Source organism: Callorhinchus milii, unplaced genomic scaffold (genome assembly GCF_018977255.1).
Source record: "Callorhinchus milii isolate IMCB2004 unplaced genomic scaffold, IMCB_Cmil_1.0 Scaffold5, whole genome shotgun sequence".
NCBI lineage: Eukaryota > Metazoa > Chordata > Chondrichthyes > Chimaeriformes > Callorhinchidae > Callorhinchus > Callorhinchus milii.
The window spans coordinates 29,519,765-29,537,334 of record NW_024704746.1 but is presented as its reverse complement, the minus strand read 5'-3'; the positions used below and the strand labels follow the sequence as shown (position 1 = coordinate 29,537,334).

The 17,570-nt window shown below is 40.6% G+C and overlaps 2 protein-coding genes across 2 annotated transcripts; one reads left to right on the top strand and one right to left on the bottom strand.

The window, feature by feature from the left end:
• The first annotated feature begins 2,248 nt into the window (after positions 1–2,248).
• Positions 2,249–8,536, top strand: LOC103185577 (fructose-2,6-bisphosphatase TIGAR). The gene is made up of 6 exons (XM_007904172.2): positions 2,249–2,303; positions 5,196–5,233; positions 6,149–6,270; positions 6,506–6,583; positions 6,746–6,856; positions 7,345–8,536. Exons 1-6 carry the CDS (start codon positions 2,275–2,277, stop codon positions 7,789–7,791), a joined length of 825 nt encoding a protein of 274 aa, XP_007902363.1. The 5' UTR covers positions 2,249–2,274; the 3' UTR covers positions 7,792–8,536.
• Positions 8,537–14,615: 6,079 nt separating this feature from the next.
• Positions 14,616–17,049, bottom strand: LOC103185576 (fibroblast growth factor 19). Its single transcript, XM_042335589.1, has 3 exons — positions 16,674–17,049; positions 15,402–15,505; positions 14,616–14,962 (listed from the first exon to the last, which is right to left on the bottom strand). Exons 1-3 carry the CDS (start codon positions 16,984–16,986, stop codon positions 14,669–14,671), a joined length of 711 nt encoding a protein of 236 aa, XP_042191523.1. The 5' UTR covers positions 16,987–17,049; the 3' UTR covers positions 14,616–14,668.
• Positions 17,050–17,570: the final 521 nt, after the last annotated feature.

Sequence of the window (17,570 nt, the reverse complement as noted above, 5' to 3'; positions counted from 1 at the left end):
AACACTTACCCATAATTTTCCCTTTGTTATATCAGTCAAATGCTCTCACCAATTCCCCTATTGAAAATCTCTTGTTTTCCCCCCTTTTATTTATTTTAATAATCTTTCCAGTATGTTGCCTCCAAACTTATTAACATGGTGGGGTCTAAAATGCAATGTTTCTTTATAAGGAATTTGAGTCACACAAATAGATAAGCAAACAGCGAGGAGCTGTGATGTAATTAATTACTGTGAAATTGCTGTGCATCAATAAGAATTTTAACAGTATTACTAATTAAGAAATTAAAATGCTATATTTTGGACAGCACTGCGTCCAGTTTTAGTTAGTTTAAATTACAAATGGAAACATTTGAGAAGTTATCTTTTTAAGGCCTCCATCATCAACAGAGTAACCAAAACATCAACAGCAGCTCCAATTCATGTTCTATTGACTCTCACTATTTCCTTAAGCTACTTCTCACTCTCTGTGCTTCAGAATGTGCAGATTTGATGTGAGAAATGCCCAAACCAAGTTTGTTGTGCTACAAAATTCAGTTTGCAAGAAAAACAAATTTGCATTGGAATTTCCAACCCTAAAAACAAATATTTTGATAGCCCGAATCACTACTTTTCTGTATTTTGTGCTTTTCATAAAATCCTACTGCCAGATCAACAGATTTATTTTTGTTTGTTTCATACTGTAAGATCGAGTGTTAGTAAATACCACTGGAAGTAATCCTAAACATGTGTGAAATGTTTTTAAGGTGGCTGACTATATTTAACCTCTGATTCATTTATTGGCTGTAATTTGGATCAGTTAAATTAGAGCAATGTCAATGACATTTCTTATATAACTAATCTATATTAGATTCCCACTTTATTACTTCTGTTCAGTTTATGTGAATAACTATAACAATAATCTTTGCCATTGATATTGCACCTTATCGGGTCAAAAAGTTTCAAAGAGTTTTCAAGTGAACACAGCAGCAAACTGCCAGGAGGTAAATGACCGATTTTATCTAGAAGATTGTTGGCCTGGACAATGGCAGAAACTCCCTTTCTATTCTTGAGTGAAGTCATGCATTCTGTAACATTCACTTGGGTCCTTGATTTAACATCTTATCAGAGGGACAGCACCTCCAAGAACACAGCACTCACCAACATTAACTGGAATGTCAGCCTACAGTTTCAAAGTCCCCCACACAAGACTTGAACCCATAGGATTTGGATCCAGAGGCATGAATATCAGCAAGATGACACCTGAATAGTGACACCGCCCCAATAAAAGGACAACACCTGTTATGTGGTGCTGTAGCCTGGTTTATTTACATCATTACAACCTGTAAAATGTGATGTGTTTGACTAGGTTTTGTTGATAAGTAAACAAGCGGGTTTTGACTACCCATAAACCAGCTTGGCTTTAACAAATCATATTTATGTTTTTTAAAACAAATATATTTATTAGTATAAAAAATAAATTCCACTTTCCTCATGAAAAAAAACACACCACACCCATGAGTGAAAAAGACACAAACTGCTTTAACCCAGTTATAATCCACAATGGCCCTGTGTTTTTTTTTAACAAATATATTTATTGGTGTAAGAGATATCTTGTAATATAATACATATATTGGGACATCTTTCCAACGTGATGGGTGTTCGCTATACAAGTATAATTTGTTGATGTATATTATAATACTACAAATAATAATAATTCTTACATTTGATATAGTGCCTTATTAGGTATTATATATTAGATTATATATTATACTACTTGTTTTACATATTATATTATAATATATAATACAACCAGTAGCTTATCACAAAGTCACAGCAAGCGATTAGCTGATCATTTATCTAAGTATGCAATATATATATATATATAAAGTAGAGAGTCAATTTACTTTACAGTATATTCTGTGAAGCGCTTTGGGACGTTTCGAAGATGTGATAAGGCGCTATGTCAAATGCAAGGATTATTATGCTAAAGTTTGCCGGAGAAGGTATCACATGCAATATATTCTGTGAATACATTCTGTGATGCAAGGATTATTAATATAAATAACCAGGAGCTTATCAGTAAAGCAATAGGAGGTGATCACATACAATAGAGAGACACACACACAGAAGGGGGGGTTTAAATTGCGCGCCGAAGGGGGGCGGGTGGCTTGTGATTGGTGGGTGTGGGTGGCGGACTGACCTATCACAGGGCGCGGCTGGGGAAGTGACGTCAGTGACCCCCGCCCCGCCCCCCCCCCCCCGCACCCTCACCACGTGACTGCAGCTCTCGGCGCCATGAGGTTCAGCCTCTTCCTCGTCCGTCAGTGAGTCACCGTTAATGGCGGGTCCCGGGCGCTCGAGCCGCCGTTTGAACCGGGCGCCGGTTGTTGGTCCCGGTCCCCGGCCTCTCGCTGCTCCTCCCCCGGCCCGAGGCCCCGGGCCCTGGGCTCCCCCAACCCCCCACAGGCCAAGGCCCGGGTCCGGCCCCTCCCCCCTCCCCCCCGCCTCTGCTCTTCCCTTCTCAAGGGGTTACTATGGTGATTTATTGCCTGTGTTTGTGTGTGTAGTGTGTGTGTTTGTTGTGTGTGTGTTGTGTTTGTTGTGTGTTTGTGTGTGTGTTGTGTTTGTGTGTGTGTTTGTGTGTTTGTGTGTGTGTTTGTGTGTGTGTTGTGTGTGTGTGTGTTTGTTGTGTGTTTGTGTGTGTGTTGTGTGTGTTGTGTGTGTGTGTGTTTGTGTGTGTGTTTGTGTGTTGTGTTTGTGTGTGTGTTTGTGTGTTGTTTGTGTGTTGTGTTTGTGTGTGTGTTGTGTTGTGTGTGTTTGTTGTGTGTTTGTGTGTGTGTTTGTTGTGTGTTGTGTTTGTTGTGTGTGTGTTTGTTGTGTGTGTGTTTGTGTGTGTGTTTGTTGTGTGTGTGTTTGTGTGTGTTTGTGTTGTGTGTTTGTGTGTGTGTTTGTTGTGTGTGTGTTTGTGTGTGTGTTTGTTGTGTTGTGTTTGTGTGTGTGTTTGTTGTGTGTTTGTGTGTGTGTTTGTATGTGTGTTTGTTGTGTGTTGTGTTTGTGTGTGTGTTTGTGTGTGTTTGTTGTGTGTTTGTTGTGTGTTTGTGTGTGTGTTTGTCTGCCGCACCCGGAAACCCATCGCGGCGCTCCTAACGAGCCTTGCGTTCGATCCAGCGCTTTATCCCGTCTTCGAGACGTGTCGGAGCGCTTCACAGGACACGCCGTAAAGTGAAGCGACTGTGTATTTATTGTGGGTGAAGCACGGCAGCCAATTGCGCACAGCGCGGTTGCAGTCTCCAGACCTAACTGGGAATTCCATGCGTCTCACCTTACACTCTGGAAATCCCGGAGATAGATTGTCGGAATGGAATGCTCTCGCTCTCTCTCTTTCCCGGGCGGCAGGCGTCCTAATGCCGGAAAGTATGAGGCGCGGGTTGGCAAGAGTCAAGGCTTGGGGTGGGTGTGGGGTGCCCCAGCGTGTTCTGGAGTCTAACCGGCTTAAACCCCATTGCTAGCGCTGTCTGGCAAGCTTTCTCGCCGCTTGTCCGGCCGGGACCCGCCCTACCCCGTTTAGGCTTTTTTGTTTAATTTTTTTTATTTATCGACTTCAAGATCCTCACACCCGCGTTCAATCCCTTCACTCCCTGGCACCTCCCTGGCACCTCTCCGACCTCCTCACTCCCCAATCCACCACCCGGCCGGCACCTCCGCTCGACTGGCACCGACCGGCCTCCTGCTCGTCCCTCGCTCCCTCCGCCCCACCATCGGAGGTCACTCTTTCAGCCACTACGCCCTTAACCTCTGGAACACTCTCCCTGAATCCCTCCGGCTTGCCCCGTCTCTCCCCTCTTTCAAGTCCCACCTGAAAATCTTCCTCTTCGACTGTCCTTACGGCCACCTCCTCCCCCCCCCCCCCCCGCTCAGTGCTCTGAAAAGCTACCCTGCGTGGAGGGTGCGATATAAGTGCAAGTTGTTGTGTGTGTAGCTTGTCTTTGCTGATCCTGCCCTTAGGGGAGAGTCTCAGGTACCTGGTACAGACAGGTTGGATGAATATTCTAAAGGTTTTGGTTGATTTAGTTTTGATCGTTCAAGGTGTATCTAAACAACATCCTGGGTGAAATGTCAAGTTCGCCTACAAAATGCAGTCACTACACTTTACAGTGAAGATTGTGAAGCGCTTTGAGATGTCTTGCCAACCTGTTGAGCCAATCGAAGCGATGTCAATTGCAAGGATTTGCTGGCGCCGAGCATTTGTAATCAATATTATACATAGCAGAAGATTAAAACGACGAATTAAACAAAAAAGTTTGCTGTAGAGTTCACCTGCACTTGTCATTCTAGCAGTGTAACTGCTTCTAAGTGTTATGGCACTGTACTTACATGAAGGTTGATGCGGAACAGGATTACACTTATGCAGGCATATCGAGCTTTGATGATTTTGCATTTTTTTTAAAAAAAATGTAACTTGTTTTGGAGCCATAGTGAATTATTTGGAGGTAAAATCAAAGAAAGTGTTATATTAACTTCAAAGAGGACACAAAGTTTCTTTCCAATTCTTATTTGTACGTAACAGTCCAGTCCAGACCATAGGAACCATTAAGATCTAAAGCCATAATACTTTGTGTCTGAAACCAACCTGCCCTGTCTCTTAAAAGGGCAATTATGGACTTTAGGAATATGTCAGCCCACAGAACAATCACAAAATAAAATCTGTGACAATGTTGAATATTAAAATAAATATTCAGACAAAAATAGATAACAAAATGATAATAATAATCCTTGCATTTAATATAGTGCATTATCACATCTTCGAGACATCTCAAAGCGCTTCACAGAATATACTGGAAAAAAAGTGAGTTAATTTTTGTGGGTGAAACATATGTATGGCATGGAAAAGGCAAGAAAGCATTGTGATACATTCACGCTGTATTTTTCCCCATATAATAACATCTTTGAATACTAGTAATAATTAACCCTAAGTCAATGACAGGAATCCTTAATAGTTCAGTTAAATTGATTTGAATAAACCCGAATGACGCTTTTTAATTGGTGTGTTTAATCTTTCAATTTTCTCGTATCTTCACAGTCACTGTACTAATAGATTTGTCATTGTCTTTGATGGACTTAAAATTAAATGCTTGTAAATCTTGTACTTTGAGATGCAGAATAGTTTTTGTACATGTATGATTTATTTTAACCTAATGATGTTTAATTTATTTTAGTGGTGAAACAAAATACAACAAAGCAAAACTTCTTCAAGGTAAGCTTTTTGATTTAAGAAAGTTCTGCTTTATCTGCTATTGGAAATATCTCCAGTTGATTTCTAATTGTAACGTGTGGATTTTATCTCAGACCAATCCTGTGCACACATAACTGATTTTAAAAAAGCCTTTTTTTCACCTTTGCTGAGGATACAACTACCGCTTTTCAAACTTTTCCTGCACTTTTTTCCATCACGTAGAATCCTTAGAAAAATAGTCTATTCCATAGTTTTCTGCTGACGCCACTGAAGCCGGATGCAAGGAGTTGTGCCTTTTTTGAGTGACTTATTTTTCCTTCAGCCATTTGACAAAGTACCTGACATATGTGCTTTCCTTTGACTGCAAGCCTATATCCTATCACTGTCCTATTCAGCACTGCTTCCCCAATGTTTCTGACAATACTCTTGTAAATTCTAGATGGATAAATGCATTTGTAGTGTTGTACTGAGTTATGCAGGCAAGGAGGGATTCAAATTCAATCGGAAACTTGCATCACACTTAAACAAGATGCTAAAGATTGTGAGTTTGAGGGTTAAGGTTGGATCGTTCCTGGAGGCTCAGAGGAAACTGTGACCCTATCATATGTTAACTGAAAAAAAATGAATAACACAAATTGAGAAAAAATGCAGATACGCTATTGTGCACAAGAGAATTGTACAGTAGATATCACATACCAGATTGTCACTATATTTATGCTTGTATACATAAATATCTTGTATATACATACCTCCCTCCCAATCCCAACAACCAGCTCGGGTGCAGATCACTGACTGTCCAGCGCCTTGGGATGTCCTCCTGACATGAAAGGCGCTGTACGCATATAATTTGTTGTTGTTGTTTGTCTCACACTGCTGTTTAAATAATGTAATTAAGAAAACATGCTTGTAATATTGCCAATCTATGTTCCTGACTAGGGCAGGGAGTGGACGAACCACTGTCTGATACTGGCTTTAAACAAGCAGAGGCTGCAGGCAAATGTCTCAGCGACGCAAAATTCACCCATGTTTTCTCAAGTGATTTGCAGCGTGCTAAACAGGTGGGTTTCATTCCTATTCAATTGGTTTTGATCAGTGACCAAAGATCAAAGGGATTCAGTTCCAAAAGCTAGGTCAGTTATATGTACATAGATTAAATTAAAATGGGGCCAAATATTTAATTGTATTTACAGTGAAAGCAACCAAGTTTATGTATGTTTTGTATTTAGCATTTAATAATTGTTATAGTTAGAAAGTAATGATTATTGAATTATTTGATGATTCTTTTTATTTCAGACTGCTTCTACTATTCTACTGAAAAATAATCATGGAAGTGACCTCGAATTGATTCTTGACCAGAGACTCCGAGAGAGAGTAAGTTTCGAGGTGTATAAAGCTAACAAAAGAGTTTTGAAAAAGAAAAATCCTTAAACATTTTAACCAATGTAGTTTTATTTGTTTTATGTAACAGATTGTACTCAACTTTAACAGGTTGTACTCAACTTGCATCATGTTCAGTTTCTATATTTTTCACAGAACTATGGAATTGCAGAAGGAAAGCCACTGAGTGATTTAAGGGCAATGGCAAAAGCTGCAGGACAGAAGTGTCCTTATTTTACACCACCAGGAGCAGAGACTGTGGAGGAAGTAAGTTATTTGTTACATGTTCTACCTACCTGTCTTGGAATATGTCGTGTAATTCACTAAACCCTAGAAATTTGGAGTTATTGAATTAGCTCACTCATATTGTTGGATTCAATAATATCTTATACAATTCCTTGGTATTTTTATGTACACAAGAAGCAACACTTTCTTATTTAGAGATAGTAACTCTTTTTGACTACTGAAATTTCTACTTTAAAAAGTAGAACTTTAAAAAGAAGCGTTTTCTATTGCATAACCACCCAAATGAACTCTAGAAATGTGAAATATTATGCATTTACAGTATTCTAATCAAACTACAATGTTTCACAATTATTGGTGATTTCCATTGTACTCTACTACACACATATGTATATGTCTGTGTATGTGTTTGCATTGGATTTGTTGAGCAATAAAATAAATTCTGTTCTAAATGAGGACTATCGTATTTCATATATCGGGCTGATTGGGAAATGTTGTGTTTTGTTTTTCAGGTACAGGCCCGAGCTAAGGAATTTTTTAATTTTCTGTGTGAGTTTGTTGTAAAAACTGCAAAGAAAAATGTTGTTGGAGTAGATCAGCTGAGTACAACTGCCAGCTGTTTGGGAGACTCACAGAGTGACCATGTTTCAGACTCCATTGGCTGTTCTACAAATTTAGATTGTTCAAATCCTCCTGACTGTCTGGAAGCGAATATACTAATAGTTAGTCATGGTGGATATATGATGCAGTGGGTTAGATATTTCCTGGAGGATCTAAAATGTTCACTATTACAGCCTTCCGACCCTATCAAAGCACTTTCTGTGAGTCCAAATACGGGAATAAGTAATTTCATAATTTCTCTTAATCTACTGGATAAACCTCAGGTTGAATGCCTTTACCTAAATAAAAGTAGTCACCTTGTTGACATCAGTACTTCACAGGAAGTATTAGTTGTCTGAATCAATGCTACTAATCTTTGCCATCTGTAAGTATTTTCTGTTATACTCATTTGCTTGTTTAAAATCCATTTAATTAACTTCAGTGATGAAGATAAGGGCATATTGTAGATTATAACTAGTCTGCCATATGTCTGGACCTACAGTCCAATATAAGGAAAAGTGCACTGAGAAAAATGTGAGTTCTTTGGAAAAATATTTTTTTGCTACCTGCCTATAGAAATATCTTTAATGCACAAGATTATGAGTAATAAATAGACATGTGATGTCCTCACTGAAAGGATGTAAAACTTGAAGGTGATATGATTCACTCAGTCAGACAAAATGGGTTGAAATGTGCAGAAAATTTTAATTTATAAATATTGTAGCTAATGATGCAGCTGCAAATCTTGCAGGGAAAAAACTTATTCTGGCCTTCATTCTAGATATTTTAGGAAGCATATTAATATGCATTTAGTTAAGATTTGAAAACTATCTTCAGAGGTTTGTCATTAATGAGTAGAGATTTTAAATGTATGTTTGTAGGTTTGGGGCAAATCTCTGAAACTCATGTACTGTATTTAAATGTTTGTCTTGTGTTGCAAACACCTTAAGGGATGTTAACTTGTACTTATTTATTTAAATACTTATTTAAAATATGCTCAGATCACATATGCTGTAATGAGAATGACCCATTGGTGCAATGCATGGATTGATGTATGCTGCAGTAGGAATCAGAATAAATACATTACTGAAATTCAAAGTAAAATGGATTTTTATTCAAATAAACTTATACTGATTATGCAAAGGAAAATCCCTATTAAGGGCAGAAAATATTTTGCTCTGATTTAATGAAGTGCGCTCAAAAGAGTTTGGAGATTTCGGTCAACGTCAGTTTAATTTCAATGGTGGACTGAATACAGTGCACAAAATACGGCAGATGCTGGAAATCTGAAAACAAAAACAGAAGTCGCTGGGAACACTCAGCCGGTCAGGCAGCATCTATGGAGAAAGGAAAGTGAGTCAACATTTCGGGAACACCCCTTGAGTTCTAACGAAAGGTCATGGACCCGAAACGATAAAGACAAACTGAATGCAGAGCACAGTTGACCTTATTACTGAGATGGCAACAAAGAGGTTCTGCTGTATAACTTGGCTCAATGTCTTTAGCCAAGTTAAGCGCTCCGGGACGCTACCCAGTATGAAGAGTTTGTGTTTCGTTATTTTCACCATTCCTGATCTTCGCTGCATGGCTAAACATTTGGCAAGATTCCTTACTCCACACGCCTCTGTTTACCTAGCAGTAAGTAGGAACCCGGTTGATAGTTGGTTGGCGGATCAATTTTCTGGGGGTAATAATCCATTCAAAAAAAATAACAAAGTCACTCAATCCACGACTGTTTGTAGTACACTGCTGTGAGCAATTGGCTGCTGCATTTCACTCACACATATACAGTCAATTAATTCACTTTACTGTATATTCTGTGAAACTGAGATGTCTCGAAGACATGATAAGGCGCTATATCAAATGCAAGTTTTTTTAATTGTATTGTAGTTTGTGGAGAAGCAGTTCAGGACTGCAGGAAAATCCCTGAGCTGCTCTTGTGCATCCTCTCCTGGGCAGTTTCCAAAAGGGCATTACAACAATTTGATGCTTTTTCTCTCTCGTGCCTCTTATTGTACGTTGACCAATTATGCGGTCACTGTTTTTGAAGGCAGACAAGATGCAGCAAGGCAAAGCGGCTTTGGAAGAATATTCCAGGGGAATAACAACAGCAGTAAATTAATTCCTGAAATTGTTCCAGTGAGCTCCTTTTGAGGTTCGAGCTTCCAGCAGGAAGACTTCTCTGCACATATTTGGTGGGGACGGCAGGTGGCAGCAAAGCACAAAGACTAAACTCCAGTAAGGGCAATAATCATTGATCCGTAGAGGAGACAAAATGATTCTATCATCACTACTTGAGATTTCTAAAGGAAAAAAAACACGTTCTGGCTGAGCAAATTATCATTTTTTTCCTTCCCTTACTACAATGTTACAATCGTCATGCTGCTGTCATAAGTGGTGTTCACAATTACTTATTTCTGATGGGGAGATGACTAGAGATGTCCGTGGTTCCTAATGTTTTGGAGAACATATTTCATAATATTTGCTGAAAATATTTAACTATGTGACCAGGTGAATTATAAGTTGCCTTCAGGAAGATTATGGTCAATTAAACTGATGGGCCAAAGGATGGCAGATGGAATCCTACTTAAATAAATATAAGGTAATGTATATCGAAACAAGAAGCAGCTCACACATGCCTACAATGAAGAGGTCTTGATTACCAGATGGAGAAGGAAAAGGCTTTGTGTTATTACTGATCATTCATTGACTGATGTCAGACAATGTGAAGCTGTTTTCAATAAAGTTGATCAAATTCTGAGTGCTGTTTTGATGCCATTTGGACTAAATTCAATTAAAGAAATCTAATTTGTCAGGTAACGGCAGAGCACCTGATCTATTAGAGGGCTGATTAACATTAGTAAAAACTGGATGGCTATAATGTGAATGGGGAGCAAGACCTCCACTTCTTTATGTGGAGTTTCATGACATTGGAACTGCTGGTCGACGGTAAGATCTGAAACTTTCTGAAGGAACTATGTGACAGTTTCTTGAAATGGTATGTCTACTATTTATCAGTTACTATTCAGGTGAGCAAATCAGTACAGTAATGTGGCTCTGAAAGGCAGTGAGCAAGGCTGGGAATAGTTTTATGCTGGATATATAATCTGCTGGTGTCATTTCAAAACTCTATCTGATAAATGTTACTTTCACCATTGTATAGTTTCTGCTTGAGGATATTGAGTGGTGTTTGAGTCGTTAGTTAATTTTGCCTTTTGTCAGTAAAATTTTTCCAAGTGCCTTCCATTGCTGTATTTGACGTTGGCTAATGATGTTTGACTTTGATATATTTAATTCCACTACTGTTAATAAAAATAGATGTTATTTCTGATAGAATTGTAGCGCTTCTGTTTGCAGGTGAAATTGTATTGTTGGCAGACTCGCCTCGGGATCGAAAGCATTGCACTCAATATTTACAAAGTGTGAAATGATGCCAGGTGCCCATAAGTTTGGTATTATGGTCCGCAAAGGAGATCTTGAATGGATAAAATACAAGGGGTATCCATTTCAATGGTTTTTTTATTGGTGTCTGGGAGTTATAGAAGATACTAATGTTTGCTTGTAGCCTGCCCTTCGGGATCTCTTTGGAAAGACAAAGGGCACTCTGGTCGTTCTTGTCTGTCTTCAGTGAAAGTCCAAATGCAGGTTAAATTTGTTGCGTCCAAATGTGACCAAATGGTTCCCCTTCATATCTCTGAGCTGACTCGACCTCACTTTGACCACCCTGGGACATCCTCCCAAAGTGAGAGGTGCTATATAAATACAACTTGTTGTCGTTATGGAATTTCCTGACTAAACATGTACATTAAACCTACGATCACTTTCTATATCAGTTTGCTTCTATCACTTGTTTGGAATAATGAAACAACAACAACAAAATTCCATTTATAGAGCGCCTTTCACGTTGGGAGGACGTCCCAAGGCACTGTACAGTTGGGTCAGGACCTGAGGATTGGGGGAAATGGTCAGGGTGAGGGGAGGGAAGGGAGGGAGCGAGGAGGGGGTAGAGAGTCGAGAGGGGAGCTGAAGGCACGGTCACAGAGAAAGGTCTTGAGAACGGCCTTGAAGGAGGAAAGGGAGGAGGCGGCGAAGGCACTAGGGGATAGAGTTCCAGAGCCTCGGGGCGAGTTCCAGAAAGTAAATGTGATGGACTTTTTTTATCTCTATTTTTCAAAATATGTAATATAACTGCTGGAAGTATTACACGCTTGGATAAAAATAATCTCTTATGACCATATGATGTAATATGTTAGTTTTGTCATTTTTGATACACAATGCCGTATACCACAACCAAAATTTATTCTCCTAAAGAATAATAATAATAATAATAATAATAATCCTTGCATTTGATATAGCGCTTTTCACGTCGGGAGGACGTCCCAAAGCGCTTCGAGGTTATATAATAAATAAATTCAAGGTCGCAGAAAAGGTATTTCCCACAATTTTCCCACAAGTAATTTTAATGTTTTCAATTTTGAGATGTTGGTTGATCTTGGTATGCTACGGATAGTCTGCTTTTTCTATGCTTGGATGAAGAGTATCCACATTCACGTTATGCATCCTTCACCCAGATATACCCATAAATTTGAGCATTCAAGCTTCTCATCAAGACTTTGAGCTTATAGTCTAGTTTTCACGTGTGCTGCACTATCAGAGCTGTCATCCTCTGGATGAGACATTAAATCGAGGTTCCATCTATCTATTCAGATGGATAATTTAAAGACCTTCTGCGACTACTCAAAGAGAGAGAGGAGTTTCTGCCGGTGTCACGGCCAACAGTATCCCAAATAAAATTGGTCATATTCTTCATGGTTGTTTGTGGGACCCTTGCTGTGTGTAAATTGGTTGCCAAAAATATGCCAACGCACATTCTTTGAATAATCTAAATTTCATCCAGGTTGTCCAACATCTAGCCATGTTGACATTACTACTTTTGGATACAATGCTTTAAGGACTTAGTCCTGTAGCTCAGTGGTTAGAGCACTCGCTTTGCAAGTGAGAGACCTGAGTTCAATTCCAGGCAGAGGGCGAAACCTTGGGCAAGTTTCCTTACTCCACACAGAGCCTAATAATAATCCCTCCAAAACCAATAATAAATTGGTCATTTTCAATCTACGACTGTTTGTGGGACATTGCTGTGCGCAATTGGCTGCCGCGTTCGCCCACAAATATACAGTCAATTCATTTTCCAGTGTGTTCTGTGAAGCGCTTTGGGACGTCCTCCCGACGTGAAAAGCGCTATATCAATTGCAAGGATTATTATTATTATAAGGACTTGCCCTGCTAACTAATTATTGAACTGAGTTGTAGTTTGGGGACCCCCCTGAGTGTGCACTGGAGTACTGCTGGAGTTCAAACAGCTAAAACTGCACAGCTTGCTATTGCAAGCACTTCCTGTAAAGCTTCTGGCCTCTTGCCCACCTAGGACCACCCTATTCGTTAGGAGTTTGTTTTTCAGAGTTATTGGGAGTTCAGTGAGAAGAGCAGACCCTTCAAGCAGAGGCAGCACCTTGGAATATCCTCCTGACGTGAAAGGCGCTGTACAAATGTAATTTTGTATTGTATCTGGTGAAAGTGGAAATATCTTTGAAATTCAGCACTTTTCATTGCCCATCTCAGCACATCATCACGGTAATAAAGACTGAGATGGCCTCACTATTTCGGCAAACCAATCAAGAAACATTTCTGTAAAAAAAATTCAACAAATTGACACCTGTTAACTACTGTATTTTTTGTTGCAAACTACTTGTGATACTTAAACAAATACTCAGTGGAAACCTTCGACACACTTGACAGAAGATGTCCATTTAATCATCATCTTTGGCCTAAGCAGAAAGGTATTTATTTGATGGATTGGCTCAGTTGTTTCTTAGTCAAAAGGTAAACACGCCAGCTTTTAGTTAACATTTCCATGCAGCTTTGGGGGAGTGAGAGGTGTGATCTTTCAGAAGAGTCATTGAACCACCGTACTGCCTGCTAGATATCAAATAAACAACAATAATTTGGTCACTCAATCCACGACTGTTTGTGGGACACTGCTGTGTACGACTGTCTGCTGCGTTTCACCCACAACATATACAGTCAATTCACTTTACAGTACACTAGGAAGCGCTTTGAGACGTCTCAAAGTCTTGATAAGGCGCTATATCAAATGCAAGGATTATTATTATATAACCCTCAGTTCCAGTCTGATGGAGCTGCTCTGGGTAATCACAGGATGAGTAGATTTATAATACTACCATATCCTCTGCAACCTTCCACCAATAATATGAGTAAAGCCTTTTTATTGCCAACTAGCTGATGATATGATGTTGAACAGGATATAACAGGTGTAGCAATATTGCACTTGCACTGCACTCCCCTCTCCATTTGCTCCTGTGTGGATCGCAGCACTGCACCACTGTTAGGTGCTCTGAGACGCTATCCTGCGTGGAAGGTGCTATATATGCACGTTGTTGTTGTTGTTGGATGTACTGTAAATTGTATTCTTTTAATCCACGGATACTAAGAGATATTGCAGTGTATGCATGTTTGGCTTTGGACCAGGAAGTGCATTCCTTTGTGTTTGCTCAATTACAATTTATTTGATTGTGATAATGATTTAATACCGTCAACATTTTTTATTGGAGCAGTTAACACAGACTGTTGGAAATCTGGGTTCCAGAACAAAGTGCAATCTGTATTTCTTATTGCATTCATACCTAAACCAGTTGTACAAAGCTTTTGAAGTAAAAAATATTTTTTTTCTAAAAAAGAACACAGAAAAAACTTATTTGTACATAAATATTATTATAAATACTTGAACCACAGCAATAATTTAAATAAATAGGAGATAAATTAGAGTAGGCGGTGCAAATTCACAGCTGAGAACAGACCAAACCAATATATTCTCAGAGCTAACGAGATAGAAGTCTTTCTCAACAGTGAAATGAAAAAGCAATTTACACCGCCTGTTCTTGATATTGTTGTGTTAATTCATTGTGTGTGCTTTAGATTTATTTTATATATTAAAAAATAGTTCTCTTGTAGCAGACTTGACCCTGGAGGTAGTGGAATCCACCAGATCTCACTTACATGGCTGTGAAATACATGAAATAAATAAGCAGGAGAGCAACAGTGCTTTTCTCTCTCTCTCTCTCTCTCTAAGTTGAGGATTATTTTCATTGGAGGTTTTTTTTGGGGGGTGGGGAGGGGGGAAAGAAAGTCTTTTTTTTTTAAAAAAAAGGTGGGTTCTCACTATCCTCTGCTCCTGGAGATTTTGGGGCTCTCTCTCTGAACAGATCGCATCCCAAAAGGGTCAGTGCTATCATCTTCTCTGTCGGGGGCTCTTCTGATGTAGGAGGACGTGATGGGCAAATGGTTCTCTCTGGGCAGAAACATGGAGAGTGGTGGCAATTCCCTGTTGGGGACGAAGGGACGTTTGTCCAAACTGAGGCTCAACACCTTCAGGTGTGTCAGAGAGTGGTACGCGTTATAAAAGGTCTGTAACAACTCCTCTTTAAAATTGCAGTCGTCCTCTCGATACGTCGTCTATTCAATCAGTCGAGGAGGGGGGGAGAGAGGAAAAAAAAAACACACACAGCATTAGGCACACATTTATCACAGGGGGGGAAGAGTTTAAAAAGCCAGAGGTTAAACACCAAATGTTAACCAGGTTTTTCTCTCGATGGTCCTGCTTTTTTTTTTAACTGTTATATTGATTTATTCCAAGGACTATCGTACAGAAGTGGCAGAATTGACAATACTATACTTAGAAGCGTTGTGCAATGAGATTCCCCCCCCCCCCCCCCCACCCCTCACCACCCCCCAAAAAAATAATTATTGCAATCCTTTCTAGAAGATAAAGTCAGATATTTACAGATCCCAATGCTCAAGTGCTGTAAAATGAGATTCTCTCTCCCCCCCACCCCACCCCCACAAGAAAAAAAAATAACTAATTATTTCTAGAAGAGTGGAGTCCAATACTTACAGATCCGAAAATGTTGCCTTGTGCATTCATACACAGGTACCTTCCCGTCCTGACACCTTTGATCACCACATGTCCTGGTTCCACCGCTCTTATCTCCAGCAAAGCTAAACCAGAGGGAATGGGAGGTATTAGGAAACTCTGGCACTCTCTGGGGGGGAAAAAAAACCCTTTAGGCTCCATATAGTATCCCTGTGATTATGGCTAAAACTTTAGAAGGCTTCAAAACTCTTGTGTGTGGCTTTCTGCCATTCGGGAAAGTTGGTTTAAGTTAAACCAAAGCCACTCAAATACTTTGTGACTTTAAGTGTGAATGAACTTTGTCACCCAATTGTGTCCAACAGTGGGTAAGTTACGAGTAAACTGACTGTAAACTCTTGAGTGCCACTGTCCAGTTAAAGTACAACATGAAATAAAACCTCTAAACGGTAACGTTCATCATTGGAAATTGGGTCAGTCACACATTTTAGTTGCACATAAGACTGTGGGACCAATGTTGAGGATTCAAGTTCATATTAGTGTAATAAGAAGTTACCAATGCACTATTAATAATCTTTGCATGTGATATAATTGCCCATTACAGTCTCGTAGCATTTCACAGAATATACTCTTAAAAGTGAATTGACAGTATAGGGCGAAAACAAGTTAATATCATCGTAATACTGGATTACTGGTACGAGTAAACGACAGCTTAACATTTAAGGTTTATTTTGCAGTAAGATTATGATGTGATCTCTCTAAAGTGTGGAGTAAATGGGTAAAACAGCTGTGAAATAGAGTCCAATAGAGCAAAATAGAGTGAAATAGAGTGAAATAGTGGCTCCAGTCCATCAGTTTTCTACATCTGTTTGGGATTGGCACTGTTCTGTGTTGTTTGACAAGTTCTCCAGAACATTGTGCGCGCGGTGTCACTTTTGCACACACCGCAGTGAGCAAACCGTGGGCAGAAAAGTAACATAAAGCCACACCAGGACCACGATTTTGTTTCGTTTTGTAAAAAAAAAAGGAGACACACACTTTAAACACCGAGCGCCGCAATCGCAAGTCCCAAATCTCTGCACAATTGAGAGTCCCCAAAAGTACAACCAATATAATCGCAGTGCGGAGCTGTGAGATGCAAAGACGTCTCTAATGATGATTATCATTATTATTATTATTATTATTATTTTTTTTCGCGAGGAGTGTCCTCCCCATCACCAGAGACTAACACCGCGGGTCTCACGGCCGAAGCGTCACACAGCGCAAAAGTGTAACGCGGGGGTTTCGCGCACTCACTGTAGACGTTTTGCGCGTTGGAGCCGTTCACTCTCCCGTCGGGGTTGATCTGCAGGTGTTTGCTGTCTCCCTCCGTGTACAGGTGTTTGAGTCGGATCTGGTGCCCCCATCCCAGCTCCAGGGGAGCCCCCGAGTCCCTGGTCACGGCGGGAGGGGGTCTGCAAAGGGAACGGGCGAGGAAGGCACAGCCCAGGATCAGACACAGCCAATTCGCACACCTGACGCCCATCCCCGGCTCTCGGCTTCTGCCCCTCTCTGCAACCGAACAGGGCATCGCACACCCGCCTCCGCCGCTTTTAAAGTGAAATGACATCAGGATCACCTTAAACAGCCGGAGCCAGTGGGGCTGAATGTCTCCAAGTATGCGCTTCCGCTGCGCATCCTTTACCGAAAGTGTCATCTGTGGGCTTACACGCCAGGGGGAGGGAGGGGGAGAGAGGGAGGGAGGGAGGGAGGGAGGGAGGGAGGGAGGGAGGGAGGAGGGAGGGAGGGAGGGAGGGAGGGAGGGAGGGAGGGAGGGAGGGAGGGAGGGAGGGAGGGAGGGAGGGAGGGAGGGAGGGAGGGGGAGGGAGGGAGGGGGAGGGATGGGGTTTGGCAGAGAGCAGCAATGAATGCTTCTGGTCCTTCAGCCCCAACGGGACTCTCACACACACACACACACACACACAGCACTTTCCTTTCCACGTGTTTCGCTTCTGCCGAAGTTGGGCTCCGAAAGGGATGACTCGAAAGGGCGTTTGTTGGAACAATCTCCTGTCCATTATTCATCGGTTTCTCAACCCCAAACCCCGTCCCGTCTGCGAAGTGATCTGTTCATAGTTTTTTTTAAAAATTTTTCAATTAAGACGGTCACTACTTTATGTTGCCTTAAACCTCCTATATTTCTCACCGCTGTCG

Coding starts and splice junctions, on each gene's coding strand:
- LOC103185577 (XM_007904172.2), top strand. CDS start 2,275: ATGAGGTTCAGCCTCTTCCTCGTCCGTCA. Junction 6,584..6,745: donor ACCAGAGACTCCGAGAGAGA/GTAAGTTTCGAG, acceptor TATTTTTCACAG/AACTATGGAATTGCAGAAGG. Junction 6,857..7,344: donor GAGCAGAGACTGTGGAGGAA/GTAAGTTATTTG, acceptor TTTGTTTTTCAG/GTACAGGCCCGAGCTAAGGA.
- LOC103185576 (XM_042335589.1), bottom strand. CDS start 16,986: ATGTCATTTCACTTTAAAAGCGGCGGAGGCGGGTGTGCGATGCCCTGT. Junction 15,506..16,673: donor CAACGCGCAAAACGTCTACA/GTGAGTGCGCGA, acceptor CCTCTGGTTTAG/CTTTGCTGGAGATAAGAGCG. Junction 14,963..15,401: donor AAGGCAACATTTTCGGATCT/GTAAGTATTGGA, acceptor CTGATTGAATAG/ACGACGTATCGAGAGGACGA.